The sequence below is a fragment of the Dermacentor variabilis genome, chromosome 8 (genome assembly GCF_050947875.1).
Source record: "Dermacentor variabilis isolate Ectoservices chromosome 8, ASM5094787v1, whole genome shotgun sequence".
NCBI classification, from domain to species: Eukaryota; Metazoa; Arthropoda; class Arachnida; order Ixodida; family Ixodidae; genus Dermacentor; species Dermacentor variabilis.
Genome location: NC_134575.1, coordinates 123,008,180 through 123,025,111, shown reverse-complemented (window position 1 = coordinate 123,025,111; position 16,932 = coordinate 123,008,180). Strand labels below are relative to the sequence as shown.

General features: G+C 41.2%; 1 protein-coding gene across 3 annotated transcripts in view; it reads left to right on the top strand.

The window, feature by feature from the left end:
* The window catches only part of LOC142590567 (uncharacterized), a 48,829-nt gene extending 42,593 nt beyond the window's left edge, over positions 1-6,236 (top strand). For 2 of the 3 annotated variants that reach the window (XM_075702852.1, XM_075702853.1), the window contains exon 4: positions 6,063-6,236. In XM_075702852.1, coding sequence (XP_075558967.1) covers positions 6,063-6,102 — 40 coding nt within the window. In that variant the 3' untranslated portion in view covers positions 6,103-6,236. Of the gene's footprint in view, positions 1-2,757; positions 5,380-6,062 lie in introns of those variants that run through there. The other variant, XM_075702854.1, reaches the window with a different exon arrangement.
* Positions 6,237-16,932: the final 10,696 nt, after the last annotated feature.

The following is a 16,932-nucleotide window of genomic DNA, read 5'->3' as shown; positions in this document are numbered from 1 at the left end:
CGTGCATCGTTTCCCCCTCCGAGACACCGAGTTCTTTGGTTTGTTCTGCTTGCTCAGGCGCACGTTTCGTTGCCACGCCGAACGCTGCGTTGTTCGACGCTTGCTGCGTCCGATGCGGTGCGCCTCGTAAGTGATCGCTGCGCCGTAGCCCATTGTCTTACACACCTTGGCGTGTCGACGGGAACGCTGTCGCGTTTCACTCTTGAAGGCGAAGCTTAAGCGTCCTCCAATTTTTTTACCTTGCCATCAACGCAGACTGCAAGTATTTCTGATTTGCTCGTAATGTTATACACAGATAATTCGCCAAAACTGCTATATATATATATATATATATATATATATATATATATATATATATATATATATATATATATATCTGATAATGGGGGCATGACCAGATATGCCCCGAAGAGCTTTTGAGGTTGTTAACGAATTCCTTAGTTATTGCTAATGCTCCCTTTGTACTTTTATTAAGTGTGCCTCATACTGTGCACTGTAATGGCAAATATTATAAGGTTCTGAATGCCAAGACTTGAAAATTGTCTTTCAATATAGTGAAAAGCTTATCCTGTGTAAATCAAAAACTATTTAGAAATATTCTATTTGTAGCAATGTTCAATTCAATTTGGATTCCAAAACTGGTATTTGCGCACCCTTAATGATTGAGAAAATTAAAAAAAGTTCACCCGCTGTGGTGGAGTGGTGGCTTTGGAGTTTCACTTCTAAGCCCAAGGACGTGGGATCCAATCCGGACCACGGCGTCTTCATGTTTATGGGGCAAAATAGAAAAAGAAACCTGTACACTGTGCTTTGGGTGCACATTAAAGAACCCCAGATGGTCAAGAATAATTCATTTGCTACCAAACAGTATACATGCTACAAGGCCTTCCGAACCGATTACTTTTGTTGCTTAAATTTGCTACTTAAGTTTAATTACTAGATAGTAAAAATAAGAAAGACCTAACCTATGCTTTAGTGGACATACATTTCATTCGTTAGCATTTAAAAAATTAGTATAGCATATATTGCCGGTCACACTGCCTGTGAAGAGATTTCTAAAAGAAATATACTTCCCACAAGAAGACTGAAATACTCGTAAAGCTGCCAGGCTAGTTGGTATGTGACAACTGATGTGAAATAGACGTGCAAGAACGAAGGAAGGAAAATGGGAAATAAAAGGGCATGACAACTGAAATCCTGCTTGAGTTGAAAGTGCACAGCAGTGTCCACACAGGAGGGTGTCGGTTTAAATGCTATTTGTGCCCTAAAACATTTTTGCTCATGCCCATTCTGAAGGATAACCTGTGCATTCACATGGGCGAGTGGCCATACCAGTGCAACAAGTTCGTTGTGCAGACCGTTCACTTGAGCAGAAATATGAAAGCGCAGCACTGTGATGCTGCTGGAGTAGGCCACTGGCTATGACAACGTACTATTTGTGTCAAATGCAGTAGTACAAGCGTATACTCTAGTACAAAGTATACTCTATTATATGAAACTGTCCATTAACTTCAAGGCATGCTTCTGCATAATCTAGCAACTCGCAGGGACATTTCCATGCTTTACTGTAAACATCTTAATGCGGCATTCCTTTATGTGAAGGCAAAACAAAGCTAATCCATGAACTATTCCTTCAGACGACGTGTATGCAGCAAATTGCTCAGTCGTGATAAGTTTTGATAAGTCTCGCTGAAGCATGTCAGTGTGCCCCTAATGAAATTCTCCCAGTTTAAGCATTCTTCTGAATTCATTAATCTTTACAGTGCATAAGAAATGCTAATCCTGTGCTGTCTTTCTAAGCTCTTGGTGGCTTCACTTGTAGGAAAGTCCTGTTTGTTGAGGTACATGATTATGTGAATGCTTTTTTTTTTTACCAAACGGGATTTTTAACCCTTTCACTGTCGTTCTTTTTGCTGAGGTCACGCACCTGCAGCATCAAGGCTTTTTTTCTCTTGGATGATGTAAAACGAACACAACAGTTTATTTTCGTTTTTGCGTAAGGACAGAAATGATGCGGATAATGACAAGTACTCTCCAGTTATTCTGCTTCCACTCCTAACATCAGTGACATGGCGAGACAGAAAGACGAAAAAGTATCTGTATGTCACTGGCACTGAAAGAGTTGAGTAGTGAACATGAACAGTGTGGGTGCACTCGAACAAGCCCTTTTGTGATTGTCTTGTTCGCATCTTTTAATGCGTTAGCATTCTTCCAGCACTTCACACCTTTTTAGGGGGCCAAGCATCTGTGTATCTATGTGTGTTTGTATCTAACTGTTTTTCCTCCTATCCAGGTCACCAGGTAGTTCGTCGAGAAATAGTGAATTGGCCTGATGCACTAAGGGAACATGGTTCGAAACCATTCCTTACAAATGTTTTTGCTGCACTGTAGTATGTGTATGGTTGTTTGTTATTTTCAAAGTTATGAAACTTTTGTTGTCACCATGACAACTTGTTGAAAACTTTGCTGTTTGACTGAAGCGGAAGCCCATGGCATGGCATGCAATCTCTACTCTCTGTGCTGCCTCGCTTTAATGAATTTTAGAGTTGGAACCTTTTATTTGTCAAAGTGTGTTCGGATTGTAGAAAACTGGTCGTTGAGCAGTTATATATATCTTAATATTGAGGAAATCCAACAGGTCGACTAGCTGTGCTTTTGTTTGATTTTTGTGAGATCCCCCTCAAGGTACTCGACTAGCGAGATGCTCATTATTAGCTCTAGCATCTGTGTGTTCTGATTTTGGTTTTCATTATGCAGGATATAGGCATCAATCCTAACCAACAACTAGTGAAGATAAGTCGCAACAGAGACTCCTCCACCCCTGTGGCTTCTGTGACATTGAAACTGGACGACTGTTCTGTTTGAAAACATGCATAGGGGTCCAAACATGAGAGGAGTCCTTTCAATGCCCCTCATGCCCTCAGACCTTTGTGAGAAGCAGCTACCTCAAGAGACACTTGCACATGTACACAGGCGAGCCATGATATCACTGCAACATCTGCTCCAAGTCCTTTGTACAGACCGATAAATTGACAGACACATATGAAAACACAACACTATGATGGTGCAGAAGAGGCTGTGGTTATGTTTGTGCACTTTTTGGATAAATGTAGTTTGAATGTGGAACACACCTTGCACAGTTCACATCACCCTTGTGTAGAGCGTATGAATGGCGGCCGCCAGCGCGCTTCCGGAACCAGCCAGCGACGCCCGACGGTAGTTGCTGGGCCCTGGATTAGATGCGTCTGGGAATGTATGGCCACACTTACAGACAAGCCTTGCTCTTTCACTGCTCGCGGAAGCAGACGATTAGCTGAGCGTCAGTATGAAGGCACTTATCTTAAAACTAATGCTGGTCTCTGCTCGTGCTGGGTTCTCTTCACGTGAAAGTGAAACTACCCTGGATGCATGTAGCAGCACCAAGACAAAGGCACTGCGTAAGCGACTGCTCTCGTAGGTAGTGAAGGAGCAAGGTTTTTCTTTGTTTGGCAAAGCGCGCCCAGACGCATCTAATCTAGGGCCCAGCAACTACTGTTAGGCGCCTCTGGCTTGCTCCTGAGCAACCCCGGTGGCCGCCATTCACTCGCTCTACAGAAGAGTGACGTGCACTGTACAAGCGCTGTGTCCTGAGTCATGTTCTTTTGCATTAGGAAATGGGCACAAGTTTTGCTGTGTTTGTGTATATGCTGAACTGCCTAGTAACGTTTATTTGAGCATGGCTTAACTAGTTGCTAGGAAATTTGTTGTATGGACACTGCTTGCAAAACATTAATCATATTTATGTGCTATAACTGGTTGGGAAAGTACAACAAAGTTAAAAGGGTGGCCAGTAAAACATCCTACATTCTTTGGCATGAGTCAGGAACACGCAAGAGATCTTTAAAATTCATTTTGGTCATTGGTAGGGTACCAGTCCTGCTTTCAATGATGGGCCATGTTTCTGTAGTTATGTTTGTATAAGGTCGTATTTTGACAGCAATGCATTGCTAAATACTGTGCATAATGCCATTGTACAAGTGGTTAGAGTATGCGTCAGTACCGTACTCTATCTCTCGAAAAGATTCTCCATGATGGCCTTTGTGCCAGCCTTTGATTGGTGAGTTTGTAAGCGCTAAAATCACTGATTTCATAGCATGTGTTCTTTCGTTCTAATCTCGAAGAATTAGCTCTACTTTTGCTTACTATGTTTATACCATGCTATTAAGATATTGTATGGAGTACTAGACAGTTACCATACGCAATTTATTTTATGCTGTACAATGCCTGCTGTTTTCTATTCTTTCGTGTGGTAAAAGCAGTGGTTTACTATGGTGCATCATTAGTTGTTTTCTACGATGAATGTGGCCATAAAGTGCATTGATGGACTGTGTTGCTTGTTCTTTGTTGAGGTGGCTTTTGCATTGCTAGACAGTGCCATTTATTTTCTTCAGTGTTATTTACTCATCTAGTAATTGTTTATTGGTATTGATGTCTCTTGCTAGGAGTGACACATAAAAACAACTCGAGTGATAAAATGAGCAGGTGTAAATGCTGAAGCAGCAGAGATAACACTATGCAGAGATAATCATTCTGTGTTGCTGTTTGTTGTGGTTATTATGTATGTAGTAAATGTCTCGGATAATGCAATACCAGCGTAAGATCACAATACACCTTTAATAATGAAGCGTGCTTGATAAAAGGAATCTGGTGTCATTTCAACACTTCATTGCTCAAGTGTGTTCCTTGTTATCTCGGGAACCATGTGGCATTGCATTCATTAAAAAAGGAGGGGGAGGGGCTGCATTACTTTTGTACCACCAGTGCAAAGGGGTGACCTCGCGTTCCTAGGTTTGTGTTGCTACAGACTATTTGATTGAGCATGACATGCTTGTCCAAGAGAAGGGTTATTTTGGCATTCCAATAGTATTAACACCACATGCTCAGCATTTCTGCTGTTTCAGTAATAGCATGCTCACTTGTGTAGCACATGTTACTGGTGCATAGCCTGCGGAAAAAGGCACAAACTTAAATGAGAGGGCCAACGTGGTCACAATGGTTGACACAGGCAAATACTGCCGTGTACAAATGGCTGTGCACCAAGTTTGTCACTTAAACAGAAAGCATCCTAAATAGCCGACAGTTACATAATTATTTATCTGCACTTTGGTACATGTAGTATACTGTTTATATGCGGTACATATTGAGGATAGCATTAAGCTTTTAAAAAAGCACGAAAACATTGCTATTTCATTTAAATAAAGCGGCAGCACATACAAGGGCTGTACTTTACCTACTTTCAGTTGAATAATTTTTGTAATACAAAACTTTCTTTGTGTGTATGCTTGTGTGTAAAGGTATGTTCACATTTCACAAACCTGGTCAATAAAGAAACATATTCTATTGGGTGCTGTATGCACAATCTTGAACACCAAGATATTTCATGAAAAGGCAAGAGCACTGATGAAAGTAATGTGCAGAACATGTTGCATACACCATGATATGCTTCTGATTGCCCTGTGCTGAAAGTTTGAATATTGGGTAGAATGTACATTGTTTCAAGTGTAAAGTATTTTAGTGAGAAGAGTGAGGTAGATGGCTGGGTCTTGCTTTCAGTAAGAGTATGTCATGTAGTGTGTGCCTGCTTTTTTTATTGTTTTTGACAATCTTTTACATCAGGCATATTTTTGAATTAGCTCGATAGGGGCTTTCCAATTATGCTAAACAATAAATAGCTGGTGCTCTCACACTTGGCACTCCTGTAGAGAGTTCTCACGCGTAGTCCGTATTCCATAAACTTGGATTAAACTGGCTGAATTTAAAATTCTTGAACCAGTCTCTAGCTTTACGTTTTTTCACAATTGGGAAGATGCAGTAAAGGTGCTGAAACTCAATTTCCAGTGGAGATAATTCATTGGCACCTGAAGGGAATATAAATATTGAGCAAGTCAGAACAATTCCTTGCTTGATATGTTTCGAGCTCACCCTCAAGAACTACTGAACAAACAAAGGGCTCATCATTAGCACTAGCATCCGTGTGCTCTGATTTGGCATTTTTTAAGTGCAATTTGGTTTTCATTGTGCAGGATCAAAGCATTCATCCCGCCCGACAACTACCAAGGATGACGAGTTCCAACAAGGACAATTCCAACATGGTGATAGCTGTGACGGTGAAACTGGAAAACTGTCCAATCTGAAAACGCACATCGGGGACCACACAAAGGAGCGGCCATTTCAGTGCCATTTGTGCCCTCAAAACTTCTCGCACAGATCCAGCCTGATTAGGCATTTGCGCATTCACTCAGGCGAGAAGCCATTTCAGTGCACTTCTTGCTCTCTGAGCTTCTCGCAAAAAGCCCATCTTGACACACACGTGCGTGTCCACACTGGGGAGCGGCCGTTTCGGTGTCATTTGTGCCTTCAGAGCTTCTCGCATAGATCTAACCTGAATACTCATTTACGCATCCACTCAGGTGAGCGACCATACTGCTGCACCATCTGTCCCAAGTCCTTTGCGCTGGTTACTCACTTGAAGAGACATATGAAAACAAAGCACCATGACAGTACTGAGTAAGTCACCAGCTTTGTAGGGTTGCATTATGTATTAAACAGCCTAAAATTATGAATCTATATACCTGCTCAGTATGCTGCATGGTGTTGTGGTGCATCAGGAAGCAAATGTTGATATGTTTCTACCATATTTACTTGCATAATGATCGCACCCCTGAATTTTGTCGTCAAAATCCGATTTTTTTTTTTCTTTTCCATGTAATGATCGCACGCCGAACTTGCCGCAGTGATATGTCGTGTGCCAAGTCTAGCTAATGATAATCGTGCTTACCAGCTGTCGAATGTTGTCGAATGCTATGCGAACAACTCATCAAGACATACCAAATGGTCTGCACGCACCAAACATTTTTAAGCAGATGCCCCGTTTTATTCCTTTCATCACTTTCCACACTTCCGTGAAAAAATAAAGCTACAACCAAACTTGCCTTGGCTTTATTATTTGTAGGCTTTATAATGGTTGTGGTCAACAACAACAACAAAAAAAGGCGCCTTTCGATTCTTCTCGTCTGCACTCATGAGCACACGACAAATCGCGAGCGGAAGCAATAGTAGCCGGGTTTACACTGATACATTAGAAGTGTACCCTATTCATAACGCCGACGCTTGTAACACAGCAAAGATATTCGCCCACCCTTAACTGAAACTTGCCGTATTAGGATAGTAGTGAAGACAAATTCCGCAGTTTTCACAGCATACCCGCCCTGTGTTTCTATGTCACTGGCAGCTAAGCACGCCCATCTTTGTTTTCTGTCCCCTAAAAGTAGACATGGCTGTGCTATTGCCACAGACTTTTATTTATTTTATTTAGTTTATTTAGTCATACTGTTGGCCCGGAGGCCGTTACAGGGGTGGGGTACAGCACAGAAAATGAAAAACATAATGTACATCATACACAATGCATGCAAATTATACATAAAAAAACTCTTTTTGAGCATACGTTCATAAAAAGAACTAGGAAACTAGTAACAGCACAAATACAAAAGCAATATGCAGAGACAATAAACACAATATGTGTTAATCTAACATAATGGACATAATTTTATTTAGGACATGATTTGCCTCAGATTGTTTTCAAATTGTGTTACGGTATCACATTGAATAATGGTTATTGGTAGTCTGTTCCATTCATTTATTGTTCTCGGGAAGAAAGAATTGGCATATGCATTAATGTGCAGTTGAGATATCCGGAAATTGCGTTCATGTGTACCTCTTGAGGTTCTGCCTTGTTTTGGTGCTAAATAGGGAGTAGTATTTATGTTAAAATGCCCTTTCCAAAGCAAAAAAAGGAAACTTAAGTCTGTCTACAGACTTAAGACTTACTGATATTAGCGATATTATTCATTACTGATATGGAAGAAACTGGTTCAATGCGCGTAATGTACTCACGAAAGGAAAGAAAAAACGTGTTCGGTTTGCCCCGCTGGCTGCCATTTCTGTTTTGGTGTCCCGCACTGTTACAGCAGCAGCCGCCTGTTTGTTGACCTGTTGTCATCCTGCAGAAAATGCAGGATGAAAAATTTTTTTTTGTTTTCGCGGGGAATTTAACCCACGTAATGATCGCACTCTAAATTTGCAGCAAATTTTTTTACAGAAAAATCGATCATTATGCGAGTGGATAGGGTATATGTTAAGCTGCCAGGCGACTACGCAAGATGTTTTGGCATAATCTAACAAGTTACGGGGAGACTGTGCTGTTATTCCTTTCATTGCACTACCCATATTTCTGTCTTCGTGTGCAGGCACACAAATTTAGACATTCCAACACTGCTTTTTGCAGCGGGATTGTTGGGATAAATTTCGAATGTTAGGGCAGTCATCGAGACTTGTTGGTCTCCTCCGTATATACTGCTGCGTAAATGAACATTATTGTAAAGTAAGTGGCCTCTCACCACGTTTGGGTATAGCTAACAAGCATGGTGGAGTGGTCACGCAATGACAGTTATTCAGCAAACTATGTAAGCATGCCACAGCAGGAAAACCTCAAACATCAAGTGAAAGCCTGTGTGCCCTTCTTATAAAGGGGGCCCTGCTTTAAGCTGGTGAATCAAGGTCACACAAATAAAGGCCTTGCCAATTACAGTCCAATATTTTTAAAAAATTTCTTAAGGACTGCAAGAGTGTAAAAAGATAGTGCGGTTCGAAAAAACAAATCCTTGGCTTCTACTACCCTCAAGGGCTCAAATTTTGACGGCCACATCCAGAATTGCTCTGAACGCTTGCCAGTATACTTATTTAGTGTCTGGGCGCTCGTACTGTGGCACGAAATTGTGTTTGTGCGCATGTGTATCATTAAGGAACGCATACATCTGTCCTGTGACAGTGGCCCCTTTCTGCTCTTAGTATGCTTCACTGCAGTACATTGCGTATGTTTGATTGCATAACATTGCTGTACCGCGGCGAAGCCGACTTTAGGGAAAGGGGCATTATGCAACGAGACTTTTGCTATGCTTTCCACACTACGAAGCCATTGGCAAGGATGGTGAAGCTGGAGTTAGCACCATTGCTAACAATAGAGGATTGTTTTTATAGATATATGGCAGCAAGGGAAGAAAGCACGCTGGGGGCTCCTGATATACCTGTGATGTGGTTTCTCGTCTTGTATATCGGAGAAGGCTAGAAACGCGACTTCAGACACTAGTAGAAGTAAAAGGGGTGTCCTTGTTAGCAATGAAGCTTGCCTTCTGGCAACATGGTAACCTCGCATTTCAATTTCTTGTATCTCCTCTAATCATGAACCAGTTCTAAAATTTACTGTGGTGAAATGCTTCAGTGGTTCACTGTCTAAGCAAAATATCTGATAAGGTCTAATGGGAGGTGTTTTAAGAGGCGCACACGTGCACCAGTCCACCTAACTGCATGTAGTTTTTACGTCGGCCCTGGATAAACTTTTCTTAAACTTCGAAGCTTTCTTTGGGAAACCCATATACAGTCGAACCCACTTATAATGATACCGGTTTTAACAATATATCGGTTATAACAATGAAAAGCTGCTGCACCATCAACTTTTGTATGTTTTCTGTGGGGAAATAACCTGATTACTACAATGCCTCCATGCCGCATTGTCGGTTATAAAGATGAAGTCGGCTGCTGGGTGTCCATGAGGAAATGTAATGGAACGCAAAATCATTGAAAAGAAACAGACATGCGGGCCCCTGCACAATTGCTCGCCACCCCAACTGCCGCCATGCACTTTTTTGCTACGCCAGCCTCGCACGTATCTCTCTCGTTGCCCTTACACGCCTCCGAACACGAATTGGCTGCACTCATAGCTCTGCGCTGCGCCCATAGCTCTGTGCCGCGCCACTCTCCGGAACACTAATGGACTGCGCCAACTGTGCTGACAATGCTGCTCCCAGATTGCTAGTTGGACATGGCTGGGCTCTTATTCTGTGCAATTCTGCTAACGGACTGAGTCGCTTGTGCTCGTCTGTTTTTTGCATCGAATTCATTCCTGGCCACGTGGTTTTTCAGCCTCGTTTGCCTCGCTACCGAAACGGAAGATGGCTGATGTGTCCACTGGCCATCGGCAGTGTGCAACGTTGTTGATGAAAAGAAAATGCACTGCTATATATTTGGAAGTGGAAGTGCTTTTAACCGATGAGGTGATCATCACAAACTCGCTTGCATCAGATAGTGACAATGACGGCCACGACGGCAGCACTGACGCGGTAGGGCAGTCTGCCTCAGCATTATTCCTGCGGGAGGCCTTGTACATGATTCAGTCCCTTGGGGGCTTGTTATCACGAGGGACCTTCTGCTGCACTACGTGGAGCACCTGGATGTCTTGGAGAAAGAGGTTGGCAAACTTAGCATAAAGCAAGCTAGGCTGATAGAGATGGGGTTTCCTCGTGCAAGCCTATGCGGAGTACGGGGGATGATGCTTGTGGCAACCTCGTCCCAGCCTTCTGGATTTCTCAAGCAGAGATGCTGTCGCGGCAACATTCCCGCATTCTTTAAAAGGTGTCTTTTGGGGCCACCAAAGCAATACCTCGGTGGAACTCCTATATAACTTGCCGCCCGTGACCCCTCTTTGCACTTGTTATACCAGTGCCATTCTTGATCACCGACGGCCGCGGCTTGTTAACAACATGCGATCGGAGCGCACAGTAAGGACTGTTAAACACTTACAGAAGTCCACACAATCAGGAGCCGGATCGAGGGAAGTGGTGGGGAGAAGAACTGGCCTTCCCGCCATTATAGTTTTCTCGGAACAGCTACGCCATCCTCCATTCTGATATTTTTTTCTCATGCAACCCGGTCATAACAATTATCGGTTATAACAGCGGAATTTTCATCGCACTTGAATATTTTTAGAAGTGAGTTCGACTGTATAGGTGTCCTTTGAGCTTCGTGCTGCAGTGCAGTGGATAACAATTTTTTCCCTTTCATTTTTTTTTATTAAGTGTTAAAAAGAGACCCTCAAACACTTTTTGAACACAGTAAGAAAACGCCGATATGTAGAAGAGGCTCCTGTGAACATATAAGTCAAACATTAGTGCATTACGTGCAGCAGGGAATTTATAATGTGTCAAAAATCAGTGAAAAATCGCTTGCTGTAACCTCCGCAATGTCGTCGTGCAGCGTCATCGCAAGCGGCTGTATTCACCAACAGCTATCGGCTGCTTTTGCGATTGTGAGAGCATTCTCAGTACTAGTAGTACTATAATTGCCAATATTGAGGTAAACTAATGAAATAAATATGTATGTCTGCAATCCCCAAAAATATATTATTTCATTTTTGCCCAGCTGGTCTACACACAACAGTTGCGTCTGCTGTGCGGGGCCTCTCTGGGATCGCCATCTGGGGCTGCCACACCCTGGTCATATCTTAACGAATGTTCTCTCTGTACAGATTGTGGGTGTCGTTAGTTTCAATTTCATCAACCACTACCCTGCATTTTTCGTCTTGGGTACTCAGTCAAAATGTCAAACAAAAGCAGCGGATACGCATTTGGTTCTAACAAATTTGTTAAGATAATATCCCGAACCAAATAGAAAAAAAAAAATTGGAAAAGCAGCATTTAATAATTTTGTAAAAAAAAATATTAAAAGCTTTAAACTTGTCTAGCTCTGTCTCTGCTGCTCTGTGATGGTATTCTGCTCCTAGACTCCCGTGGATTTCAGGAGGATTATTATGCAGTATACGTAAAAAAAAGATAACCTTCATTAGAAAATGAAGCATCAAGCCTTATGGGACCTTTTTAGGGAATAATCTGACACTCTGGTTCACTTACTTGAAATAAAAACAATAGCTGGATGAACTGGAAACTCGTGAAGGAACTTTTACCACCCAGATGCCTTTCCAACTAAACTTTTAGATGGCGCTCATGCTTTGACTGACCCCGCTGAAATAGCCAATACATTTAACTAATCATTTTGTATAAGCCTGGCACTAAATCATGTCCAATTACCCCAACTAACAAGACACCTCAACACTTTTCTTTCGGCCTACTTAAGCAAAATAGGTGTTTGATAACATTTTACCCAGTCTAAGGACAACTGGTTGTGGGCTTGACGAAGTTCGTCCTTGAAAATTAAAACATTGTGATCGTGACATCTTCTGTACTTGCCATCTTAACACAACTTTTCCTACTAGCATTTCTCCTATGTGGCTTAAACAGCCTAATGTATGTTGGTGTTTAGAAATGATGAATGAAAAATCTTTTCTAATTACCATCCCAAAGCTATCTGACCCTTAGCAAAATTGAGAAACTATTAGTAACTCTCCTAATGAATTGCTTAACTAAATTGAATTCATTAACAGCTAAGCAGTAACGTTCTCAGTCGAATTTTTCCTCAGAACTCCCTTACTGGAATTTGCCAATTGGATGAAACAATAACAGGTTATAGCCTGAGGCTTTCTTTCATTGATCTTACCAAAGCTTTTGATGCTGTTAGCCACTCGATTCTCTTCTGGAAACTTGAATCCTTAAGCTTATGCGGACCAGCCATAACTTTTATTTGATGTTAATTAACTGATCCTACTCAGGTTGTTAAACTTCAGAATTTCTTCTCTCTGCTTGTAACAGCTAACCAGGGCATTGCACAAGGTTCCATTGTGGGCCTACCTCTTATATATATGAATGACCTGCCAGCTTTTCTTAACACTAATTCTATTCTTTACGCTGATGACACAACATTTTCTAGTGACAAAAGTATTGACTATTTAATCAGGGTTTGTACACATTCTTGAAATCCTTGAAAACCCTTGAATTCAGAAAAACTTTTTAAAACAAATTTTATCCTTGGATTCCTTTAAAACTGCTGCCGAGGCATCTTTCGAACATTCGAAATAACTCCTCATAGGGGCTATGCCATATCGGACACTGTGTAGCCGGAAACAGTCCTAGATATTTTTTTCTGGGAGGACCGCCAAATTACTGCAATGTGGCATGTCCACAGCCAGCAATGACAGGCTTGTGTAATCAATGTTACCATAGTGCAGCTACACAGAGCCAGATCGAGCAACCAAGCTGTGTCACCATTTTGTGCTCGTGAATTTAAAGCGCGAAGGTTCAGCGTCAACGAGAAAATTTTCTAGGACAAGCACAGGCTACCAAGTGAACTTGTATTATCAATGCTCTGAATTTTTAATGTGAAGTGGAAGAAGTATGTGAAAGAGCAAGAACTAGTGAAGACGGAAGTGAAGGAAACAGGCAAGTGAGTAGCAAAAAAAATGCACAAAGCAAAAAAAAACAAGATACACAAAGCTATGTAAAGTAGCATCACACCCCCTGCCGTTCGTGTCTTCCTAAGAACACTTTGATCAGTAGGGCAATGGATGGCTTGATAACGCATGCGCTTTGTTCTCGCACCGTTTGTGGCGCCTCAATTATGATGCAGGCCTGATTGTTCTCTTCACTTGTCTCTTCGATGCCTCATTTTCGCACTGTATGTACACTCATGATTATGAATAGCCAACTTGCCCAATCAACCACCCTGCTAAATACCATTTTGTTTTGATGGTAGCTTCTCATTGCAGCCATCATAGCTCCATTTTTGAGCCCTTGGCACTAGAAATGCTTGGCAGAAAGTAAGATTCAGCCATTTGACTTTAACACGGTGAGCATCTTTGGCTGAAGTCTGACGCTACTAACCATTGTGCCAGAAGGCAATCGACAATATTAGAAGGGGATGGTCAACCTAAAGCCAACCTGAAGAACTTGAAGCATGTCCCCAACTCATCAGCTGCATATGTGCAAGAAATTGCAGCTTGAGGAGATTTCACTATTTATGACTGAGTACAATTAAGGTTTTCCTCCCTCTACTTGAACTCTGGCATTCGGCATCCTTGAAATTCTTGAATTCTCCTTGAATGTTCAGTTGAACGTTCTGCACGAACCCTGATTTCGTATATGTGTTAAATGCAGACATTGCAAATTTCTTTATTTGGTGCAAGAATAACATGCTTAATTTCAATTCCCCATCGAGTACTGCTATTTTCCTTGGTCCTACACTTGGCCCTTCATTAACATAAAACATGCAAGTGAATTATGTTACTAAAAACTATGCTTTAGACTTACATTTGCTCATCAGGACCAGATGATTCTTTCAACAGCATAAACTTTGGTCCCTTTATTACACCATCCTTTCTCAAGTACTGCTTATCATCCTAGGCAACACCTTCACGGCACATTTGGCAGCATTCTTTCTTCTTCCAAGTCAGGCTGTTAGAATAATCACATTTAGCCCGCGCAAAGCATCTGTGCATTCGACATATTGCATCCTAGACATTCTACCACTTGATGATGCACTTAAACATAAATTCGACCAGCTACCTTTTCGTATCCCTAGAACTGAACCTTCCATAACATATTTGCCCCTTCACGACTATTTGGCAAAAATTTCACTCACTTTTCGGAACATAACATTCACTGTCGAAAGAAAATACTAATAATAGTAAACCGACCACCTCTTTTGCAGCCATTTCATTATAGAGTGGTTTACCTGCAACAATTACAACCACTAGTTTGCAATATTGTTTGAACAAACTACAGAGAGAATTGATGATTGGAAAACAGCAAGTGCCACCTGGTGTTTCCAAACCAACTACTCACGTCCACAGACTGCATTTGCGAGCAGAAAGTGCGAGTAGAAAGTCTTTTAAAAAAAATACTGCGAGAATTCCACATCTTCATAGTTAAACCACACCCTACAACTGGGTGTAGGTAACATATACGAGGTGTTTTCAAAAAGAAACCAAACTTTTGAAATAACGCGCCAACTGGCAGAAGGAGCGTGCTGTGGCTACTGAGCATACGTAGTGGCAGGTTTGGACAACAAACTGCTGTTTGCAATGTTTCGCTTTGACCATTGGATTTGCAAGCTACAGCCACTGAAGTGAACACGTGAACAAGCTGTTCGTCGGATTATTGTGAAAGTGATAATGAGAGTTTGAAGAACAATGTATGTGTGTGAAATTTTGCTACTAACTTGGCCAAACTTTCACAGAGACATTTCAACTGCTTAGCCAAGGTGCGGGGTGGACTGCGCGAATGCAGCGCTACGAGTCGTTTAAGCATTTTGAACACAACAGTGTCGGTCAGTAACGATTCCAAGCTTGGACGACCTTCCACATCCAACAGATGATGACCATGTTGAGAGAGTTCATGCTGGGATTCGTAGAAATCATTGTTGAACTGTACAAGTAGTTGGGGACGAAACTGGCATCAGCGTAGGATCATGCTATCAAACTTGAGGCGTGTCATGTCAGTGCAAAATTCTTGCCGTGTTTGTTGACCGACAATCAGAAACACACCTATGTTGAAATCAGCCAGGAGCTGTTTGCTACTGACAATGACAGTAATACTTCCTTAAGGACATCATAACAGGTGATGCGTGGGCTTATGGCTATAATGGCCTAAAGTAATGTACAATAGGCCATAAGATGTTCTAACAATAGTTCGATTTCTTTCGAACACACCTCGTATGTTGCCATTGAATAGGCTTTACCACTTCCAAACTCTGGCAAAGTAGATGCGTCTACAAGGTTTTTAGCGGTGGTAAAGGTGGTGCTATTGACTTCATCCTGCTAGTCTGTTTGGTTGGAAAATATTTTCTCTTTTCTCATGCCTGCATAGCAACATTTGCAAACGGTCAATTGCTTCTCTCCAACTGTTTGTGTTTAATTATAACCTGTTATGTTCCTGCGTATTTGTTTTTCTACAGTAGTACTATATTTATTTATTCAGGAACCTACGTCACCCAATTGGGCATGGTATGGAAGTCGCAAGGTCACCCGAATGAAAAACAGAAGCAGCCGGGCACAGCTGTCACTTGAACGTTCCACTAAAACGTGCATCTTGCAAGGATGAGGAAAATATATTTGCGGGAACATCCACTACACTCGCAAACGATTGAGTCCACACTCAAATTGTAAAAGAAAAAATAACATGCAAATATATCCATATGACACCTTGTAACCTTTTCGGCATGATCATTGCTGTGCAATATGTAATATAGGCTCATCATGTAGCAAGTTTTATTAATACGAGTTTTATAGTAAAAAATGGAATGAAAAAAATCTTAATTGCAAGAATTTTCTTCGCTGCTGAAAAGCTTTCCAAACTAGTCCATTTCAAATGCAAGTACTGTTCAGGATAGTTCTTTATTTTATTTTTTATTTTTCTTTAATTGCAACTGCTTTCCTTGGTACTTATTTCGTGATATTGGTACATTGATTGCAAAGCATTGTCTGATATCACTCTCTGCCTTTGTTTGCCTTGTTGATTTTTATTGTCCAGCTTGTTTTTACGGAATTATTGTTCAGCTTATGGTTCTCATAGCTATGTTATTCATCTTGTATTTGTTTCTTGTACTTTTTATTTCCACATTATATAGTTGGATATTATTAGTACTGTGCTCATTCATTAATGTTTTGCAATACATTTGAATGGTTTCCTTTACAGCTATTAAATAATTGTTCATGCTCCAATATTGTATTATGCATTTTTAATATATTTGTTTGGTATATTTACGTAGTATTTCTATTTTATGGTGCTTTATTCATGAATGATAACTCTTGGGGTTTTTTTGTACATTGTTTAACAGGAGGTCACCTAGACAGTTTTACTATGGAACCTCCTTCTTTACTTGCCACAACTGTTCACATATAATCTGTGTAACAAAATGATATAATAAACCTTGAAACCTTCCTCACACACCTTCTTTATGCAATACTTTCCTTTCTTCACTTCCTTTTTTATTATGTTAACAAATTCCTCCTTTTCAGTGACCGACATCATCTTCCCACCACTGACATGGTTTACCCATCACTCATTATAGATGCATAATTTATTTCATGCTATGTAGCGCCATTTGCCTTGTTCCATTTTGTTTGGTAAGATCATTACTGCAGTACAATGTTACTTTTTTCATAAATGGCTC